This window comes from Protopterus annectens, chromosome 5.part0 (genome assembly GCF_019279795.1).
Source record: "Protopterus annectens isolate FY-2018-M chromosome 5.part0, PAN1.0, whole genome shotgun sequence".
Classification (NCBI taxonomy): domain Eukaryota; kingdom Metazoa; phylum Chordata; order Ceratodontiformes; family Protopteridae; genus Protopterus; species Protopterus annectens.
The window spans coordinates 1,245,412,803-1,245,421,369 of NC_056735.1; the positions used below are offsets into that span (position 1 = coordinate 1,245,412,803).

At 39.2% G+C, this 8,567-nt stretch overlaps 1 protein-coding gene across 1 annotated transcript in view; it reads right to left on the reverse strand.

The window, feature by feature from the left end:
• The window catches only part of PDCL3 (phosducin like 3), a 719,284-nt gene extending 714,970 nt beyond the window's left edge, over positions 1 to 4,314 (reverse strand). The window contains exon 1 of the mRNA XM_044071091.1: positions 4,030 to 4,314. Coding sequence (XP_043927026.1) covers positions 4,030 to 4,035 — 6 coding nt within the window. The 5' untranslated portion in view covers positions 4,036 to 4,314. The remainder of the gene's footprint in view (positions 1 to 4,029) is intronic.
• Between the last annotated feature and the right edge of the window lie 4,253 nt (positions 4,315 to 8,567).

The following is an 8,567-nucleotide window of genomic DNA, read 5'->3' on the forward strand; positions in this document are numbered from 1 at the left end:
ATCAGGCAATCCCTAATAAAACCAAGACTCTTTCCACCAAGGGCAAACGTCCAGTCTGGTGGACCCCAGCCATAAACAAACTTTACAATAAGAGGAGAAAGCTGTTACATGATAGAGCAAAATCCATAAAAGAGAAGACACCTTTGATCATTATTAGTAAAAAATACGAGCACTCATAAAATCATCCAAGGCCAACTTTGAGAGAAAAATTGCCATAGATTCAAAAGACAATCATAAGGCCTTCTTCAGCTATGTTAGAAACCTGGGTGGAAACTCCCAGATATGCTCAGAATTAGTCCAAAATGATACAAAAATCACTGAACCCACAGACATTGCCAACATACTGGCAGACAGGTTCAGTGCAAACCTCACCCTCTCCCCCAAAAGGAGAGATAACTATCCCAGCGGAGTGCAGCCTCCCAGACATCTCCAATGCGCAGGTGAAAGCTGCTCTCTCTAAAGCTAAAAACACAGCATCAATGGGACCGGATGGTGTCCCCGGCTGTGTGCTACACGAACTCAATGAGGAACTAAACCCGCACATAAGGCAGCTGTTTAATCTTAGCCTTACCACAGGATACGTGCCCAAGGAGTGGCGTACGGCAACTGTGGTCCCACTTCACAAAGGCGGTGCCTCTACGGACCCTGGTAATTACCGCCCCATAAGCTTAACAAGCCTGGTCTGCAAAGCTATGGAGAGGATCATAATGGAACTCATAAACAAAGACATAGGGGACTTGCAGACATTGGACCCGACCCAGTTTGGCTTTGCCAAGGGCAGATCATGCCTTTTGAACTTGGTCAACTTCTTCGAAACAGTCACCAAGGCCATTGATGAGGGAAAGGCAGTCCATACAGCCTACCTTGACCTTGCAAAAGCTTTCGACACAATACCCCACTCGGGTATTATAGAGAAACTTACCAGCTTAAATGTAAACCCATATGTCACAAGATGGGTTGCAAACTGGCTAAAGGACAGAACCCACAGGGTTAGAGTAGCTGGCGCCACGTCAGACTCCAAGCCGGTCACAAGTGGTGTCCCACAGGGCTCAGTCCTTGGCCCCCTGTTGTTCGGCATCTACTTCTCAGAAGTACAGGCAAACATAGGAGGACTATGGCTGACAAAGTTTGCAGATGACTGCAAACTGGGAGCCATAGTGGAAAGTACATCGGTCGCAGATATCCTTCAGAGGGTTCTCACGGAAACTGATAGCTGGTGCCAGAGCCATGGCCTGAAGTTAAATGCCAAAAAATGTATAGTCATACCCTTCGAGAAAAACAAGGTAACCCCAAGCTACCATATAGGTGGCAATCCACTAAGCACAGAAGAGGTTATCAGGGACCCAGGTTGACAGTGGCCATTCTTTTGACACTCACATTGCTAAAGTGGTTAGAAAAACCTTCTACATTGCCCACCTGATCATGAAGGGATTCACATCCAGATCAAGTGAGATCATTGTTCCCCTGTACTCTTCACTTATCAGACCAATGATCGAGTACAATGCCCCATTCGGGATGTATCTCACCAGACACCTGCAACAATTGGAGAGACCCCAAAAGTTCCTCACCAAAAGGATAAAGGGACTCCAAAATCTGTCATATGCTGCCAGACTGAAGAAACTCCAGCTCTATTCAGTCGCATACCGTCTGCTCAGAGGTGACCTGTGCCTGACATACAAGGCCATGTCCAACCCGGAATTAATGGACATGCTCCACCTCAAAAAATCCAAATCTACCAGATCCACTAGAGCAAGCGACTTAAACCTTAGCACGGATATAAATAGGACATGCTGGAGGGATAGATTTGTCACCCAGAGACTCCCTATGTTGTGGAATAAAATCCCGGTCCATGTGAGGCAGAGCACCTCGCTGGCTCTGTTCAAGAGAAATCTTGACCGTGGATGGGAGATCGAGGTTTACCCAGGAATCATCTCTGTGTCACTGCTGGACAGAGGCACAACAAACTAATGGGCACAGTATTTTTTAACATAAGGGGTGGCATAAGCCACAAAACTCTGGGCTAGGCTTATAAATGCCTTAGGGCAGATAGCCTAGTATAAACCTATGAACCTATGACTGCAAGGGATTATGTATGGCAGACAAGATCGGTAAGAGCTTTGCTGACTAATAAGATTAGGAAACTACTTCTGTCATTATAAAGAGATTTTTGTCCAAATATGATACACTTTATTTTGTTTTAACTTTTAAGAGGAAGGTTGAATTATTAAGCCACGACTCAATGGAGGAGAAAGAGTTTTGCACTATTTTCTGAAGCTCTTGTAAGGTGTTCACACTGCATATATGAGAGTGGTGTCATCTGCATACTGGATGACAGAAGTTTCTTTTAAGACTTTATGTATGTCATTTTAACAAAGCTATTGACCAATAATGGACCTAAAATAGCACCTTGTGGTATTTCTACAGAGGTGGAAAAGAAAGTGGAGATTTCCTTGAGGCATTTCACAGTTGATGTCTGCCAGACAGGTGCCTGCCTAACCAAAAGAGGGGGAGGAGTGATCAAGCCCTAGTAAGGACATTCAAGCAAGAAGTAGTTGGTGGGATACAGCTTCAAAGAACAAATCAAGGGGGGGGGGCGAAATGAGTTCACCAGAATCTCTCTGCTAATTGATTTGGTTAGTGAAACCCACTAGTACTGTGGTGGTGGTCTGAATCTATACCAGGTTTGGGAGGGTAGGACATGGCCAGAGAGATGTTTGTTAAACTGGATTAGTGTTACATTTTTTTAAATATTTTAGACAAGGAGCATAGGATGACAAGTCGGCTTTGTATTAAAACATTTCCCCACTGCGATTTCTGTGCAGGAATGGGCGTGGCCTACATGACTGACAGGGCTGAGTGACAAGCCATGCAGATTATACAGTGACATGGTGAATTTCAATTGTGAATATTCACTTTCTGACCATTTTTAACATAGGCTTCATGGTTTTTATATTATCTTTACTTAGAGTTACTACAGCTTTTAGTATACGATATGTAAAACAGAGATTAAATAAACTTGTCCTCATTTTCTACATTTATAAGTGCACCTTCGAAAGCACCACATGTCCTGGGTGTCTGACTTGCTTTGTCACTTTGTACTTAACCACATACTGTGTTGTAGGGTAAGAACAACACACGGGTCAGAAGGGCAGTATGTACGCAGTATCCACACGTTCCCATTTTGCAGTCCGTACTCATAACCCGTGCACTCCCACCTTTCTTTTGTATAATGTTGTGCATTAAATGCTTTTGCAGGGGGGCAAGCCTCCCGGCACCACCCCCAACCTTTCTTTAAACATTTTTTTTCTGGAGGTAAAGCAACAAGCAATATTCTGAGGCAGTGGTACAATAAATAAATGCAATAAAAAAGACCTCCCAGAAAGGTCGCCACCCGCACCTCACACTTTTACAGAATAAATGCAATAAAAAAAAGACCTCCCAGAAAGGTTGCCACCCGCACCTCACACCTTTACAGAATAGGAAATTTTAAGTCTGTGTAATAGCTTTTATACATGCAGCATTTTATGTGTTCGCCCCCTCCCCTTTAAACAATTGTAATTCTCAGTGTAATAGTGGTGGGGTAACGTTCTAATACAAACCAGACAAATCCACCACACAAACTTAATTTGCCTAAAACATTCATTGTTTATGACTTTGTCTTTTCTAACTTTGAAGTCATTTCAGTTATACTACTTATTAGAAAATAGTTACTACAGTGCCCATCAGTTTTAAATTAAGTAAATGAACAAAACATAACATTTTTGTTAAATTATAAAAATACAGTTCCAACCCAATTTCAAGCACAGGTGACCAGAACAGCAGTGTCCTGCAAAAATGGGAAAAGGTGACAGCTTAATTTAACATCAGTCTACAACTGACATATATGCTCCACCTTATACTTCAGAACTAGATCAACGAAGACCTTCGTGTACTATAAAATGTTAAACCAGGACTAACACTATAACCAAAATGTACTTCAACACCATACACTATCCAAACATCCACAATACTTTGCAGCACTTAACTTACCTGCATTTTAGCACAGGACTATTCTGAAGAGATCACGCTTTACAAGCTGGAAATTGTGCTCTCAGTCACAGTTCGCTCTGGTTAAACACCGACTTGAAACAGCTACAAAGTTCCGCTTTACACGATAGTACGGAACAATTTAACACAGACAAATTAGATCTTCAATGATTGATATTTGCTGAAGACAAGACAGCTTTTATAATGTCAAGAAGGTACTTGGTTAAAGTATCAATCGTATATATGAAGGATATTTTTAGAATGAGTTCTGAAGTGGATTGCGTTGTTGTCGGCTTAGAAATCCAGAGACTCCGTTGCCTTCCTGTGCTCTAAGCATTCTGTCCTTATATGGAAGGCTTTGAAGGAGAGTTTTTTTTTTTTAATTCTATTTGATAAATTGCTTGATGTTTAGTTTCCGTTTTTTTCCCCGGAGGGCGAGCGTACATTAAAAACTCCAATAGCTTTAACGTGTTTTATGTTACTGGAGAAAATACATTTATATCAACTTCTGAGCACTAAAGTAATCAATGCAGTTACTCATGAGGACTGGAGTGTTCATTTTGTCGGAATATGTCTCTATAGCCCTGTTGTGTAATGTGCCCTTAAACAGGTATAACTGTATGAAATAATAGTAGTTAAGATGTATGAGGAAACAGCGTGTCGCTGTGCTGCTCAGGTTCCATCAGAGAATGACAGTGACGGGATCACCAATCTGATCAGTCAAACAAACGGCTGTTTTTTTTTTTTTTTTTTTTAGTAAAAGTGATCATAACCCATCTTCACATCCTAGTAACCCACTCGAACCTTGTTGCATGCTGGACAGAAAGCCAAATAACTTTAATGATTTACATCTTTAAAATGTTATCCATACTTCAAGGATACAGCACCAAGTGTCAGTAATATGCCCACGGTCACAATAAATTGCTTAGCCTGTCTAATCTTGTCCGTTCCTGTGCATATTGTTTAAACTGTTCTTTGTGCTGCTTTGATAAAGAAAGTTACAACCATAGCTCTCAACCTTCCATATCCAAAATGAGGAACACTCGCCTTCATAATGTGGAACAAATGGGCAAAATGTGGAACACATACTAATGGCTTACTAACAACTTCAACTGGGAAGGTCATAGGATGGTTAAAATGTGCTGGTTTTACTTATAGAGAAGATCTTTTAATTAATTAATATGATTAATTTCTATTTACCATGGATTTAATTTTAAAAAATTCCTAATACTGAATGTGTGACAGACTATTTCGATGTGGAACTTTGAGGAACATGAACCTTTTAAGACCCCAAATGAGGTACGTTCCTCGTAATGAGGTACACTTGAGAGGTATGGTTACAACTGTAAAACTGAGTTAACTTTAAGAGGCATACCTCTCAGTTGCTCCTGATTTCAACTCTAAAATTTGCTGTCTCCTCTCAACTGTACAGATTTTCAGAAAATGTCCAGATTTGTGCTTCATATTTTGGCCTGTTCCTCATAAAAATGTGTGTAAGGATTAAACTCACTAATGATGTGCATTTGAGTTTCATACTTCATATCCTGCAGAAAATGCATGCTAACTACAGGAAAACTCTACCTTCTACAAACTAACTCTCTTAGGTTGTCTGTCTCCCTATAAAACAAACCTTACTATCCCAATTAACATTAGAACGACCCGATCCAAAAACATTTTGACCCCAATCTGTTCCAAACCGAACTTAAGCAGTGTAACTGGTCACCTCTTAAATCTCTCCCTATAAATGAATCAGTTAATCACTTCAGTAACACTTTCCTAGCAGTCCTGGACCATCATGCCCCAATTCGCACTACAAGAATCAAAACCAAACCAGCTCCATGGCTCTCAAATCATACTAGGAAACTAATCCATAGCAGAAATAAATCTTGGGCAAAATGGCATTCCACAAAGAATAGTTCAGATCACCAAACCTTTAGACAACTAAGAAACGTAACAAAAAGAGCTATCCTACAGGATAAAAAGAACTTTTCCATTCAATTACAACAATCATCCCTTAAACAACCACAAAAATTTTGGACTACTATTGACACACTTCTGTCCCCAGGCAAAACAGTCACACCTAATCCATTAGGCTCCAACCCTGATTGCCCAACACAAACAGCAAATGACTTTTAACTCTTTCTTTACTACCTCTATACTAAATCTAGCTAACCATTTAACCCCTGACACCTCTAAACTCCCCATTCCTAACTCCACTCCTCCCCCATTATTCCACTTGGAACCTATACCCACTTCCTATATCTGCTCCCTACTCCAAAAATTAAAAACTACTACCCCCTCGGCTGAATAGAATACAATAGAAGAATGGTTCTCTAACCATTGTCTTCTCCTTAACCCAAAAAAAAAACTAAACTTCTGCTCTTCACACCCCCCCACTTGTCTACCCCTCTTCATTTCACACTCATATCCAGCAATGGTACCCTCATTTCTCCAGTCCCCACCACCAAACTCCTAGGAATTACTATTGATAACCACCTAAACTTTGACACACACATAAATACTACAATAAAGTCTATTAACAGAAAACTCGGATCCCTATATAGAATCAAACCTTTCCTTACTCTAGAAGCCAGAACCACAATAGCTAGAACCCACTTAATCTCTACCCTATTATATGCTTCCCCCATATATACCAATCTTTCCAAAAACAACTTCAACAAACTTTCTAAATCATATAACAATGTAGCCAGATTTGCCAAAAACTCTCCATATAGGACTCATCACTGTCAGAACCTAAAACGACTAGGTTGGCTTGAACTCCCCCACCAACTACAATTTAACCAACTTATAATAGCTTACAAAGCCCTACATCAACACAATAACACCCCAATTCTTTCCACCCTCATAATGCCATATAAGAACCTGAAGAATCTACGCTCCTCTAACAAAATGCTGATTTACACTACCCTATCAAAAAACTCAGCTGGTGACTCTCTATTCTCTAACTCAGTTGGTAAAATATGCAATCTATTACCACATGACCTAACTACCCAGACCTCTCTCCCACTATTTAAAGCTAACCTAAGACTTTTCTTCACTAACCACTGGTTATGTTCTTGTACCAACCCTGACTAACTGTCTACCCTTAAACTATCTGTTACTCTCAAAAACATAATATATTTATCCATTATCCTGTTTCATACATCTCACTATAGACTAACCTTCTTACCTTTTTACTAATCTTGTGAGTCATGACTACTATTTGTCATGTTTGACTTTTTCTACTGTTTTTGAAAATTGTTAACTTTAAGATCTAACAATCTGTTAATGTCATTTTTCTAATTTTGAATGTCATATTTTATATGTTTATATATATATATGTATATATATATATATATATATATATATATATATATGTTTTTTCTGGAGCTTTTCTCCCCGGGCCTCTACTAAAAATGGACATGTATCCAGTCAGACTAGCCCGGTCAACAAATGTAAAATAAAATAAATGATTCCAGGACTGTGCATGTACCTTATAAAACTTTCATTTCCTCACTTTGGTATCAAAGGAAGGGAAAGACCCCCCCCCCCTTTTTTTAACCTTAACCTCTCTCATAAGTTGCAGAGGAGTTTGTATACACCTGCATGACATACCATAGACGCAGATAAATTTTTAGTTAGGAGCTCAGGCTACTGTAAACAAGACAGAGGTGTGAAATTATTTTCCACTGTTTATTGCAGACAGGAAAAGAACTTACACCGATTTATAGCGGTTTCCAATGCAGCCTTGCTTTTCATAGCAAAACAGAACAATTAGATCAGTCAATGGTTCAAAGGCAGTTGTCAACCCTTTTGACATAAACAAACATTACAGTATTGAAATGCTAAGCTTTAAATTTTAAATGTTTGGTGTTTATACTACTTTACATTTCAAGATGAGTTGAATGTAGTATCAAAGATGTCTGTGACATTTACAGAAAAGTCAGAAAATATTTATTTTTGTAATTATTGTAAAGTATCAGCACATTTACCAAAGTGTAGGGGAGGTGCTGTCAATTTATCTTCGACTACAGAACGATACTTTGAACAAAGACCTGCAATTTAGCAAATGTTTAGTATACAAGCCCCGAAACGCACACAAATGAGGGCCACTCAAAAAAAAAATGCAGCAGTCCTGTTACAGACAGTATATAAGATGACAATGACTGACATCCCATTATATGTAAATGGAATGGGAATACACCACTACTTCCTTATGTCTAGCATGACTCATATGAAGCAGACTTGAAATTAATTATATGAAAGAGAAAGGCATGAAGAAAAATAAGATCATATTGATATGTCAAGCCCCAATGACAGCCATTTTGCAGAAAACATTAAAATTCTATAAGAAGCAGCCAGAGTGATTTTGAGATGTTAAGATAACTCAGAAAATGGAGACAGGGTGAAAAGTAGATTTGTTTTTAGTTCTAAGGCAGAGTTTTCCATTAAATCCTGTTTTTCTAGCAACTTTCTAAGTTTATAAGAGCAATATTTAAAATGTGTCCATATTTTTGGGCTTTGTTCATATTTCTTGCACT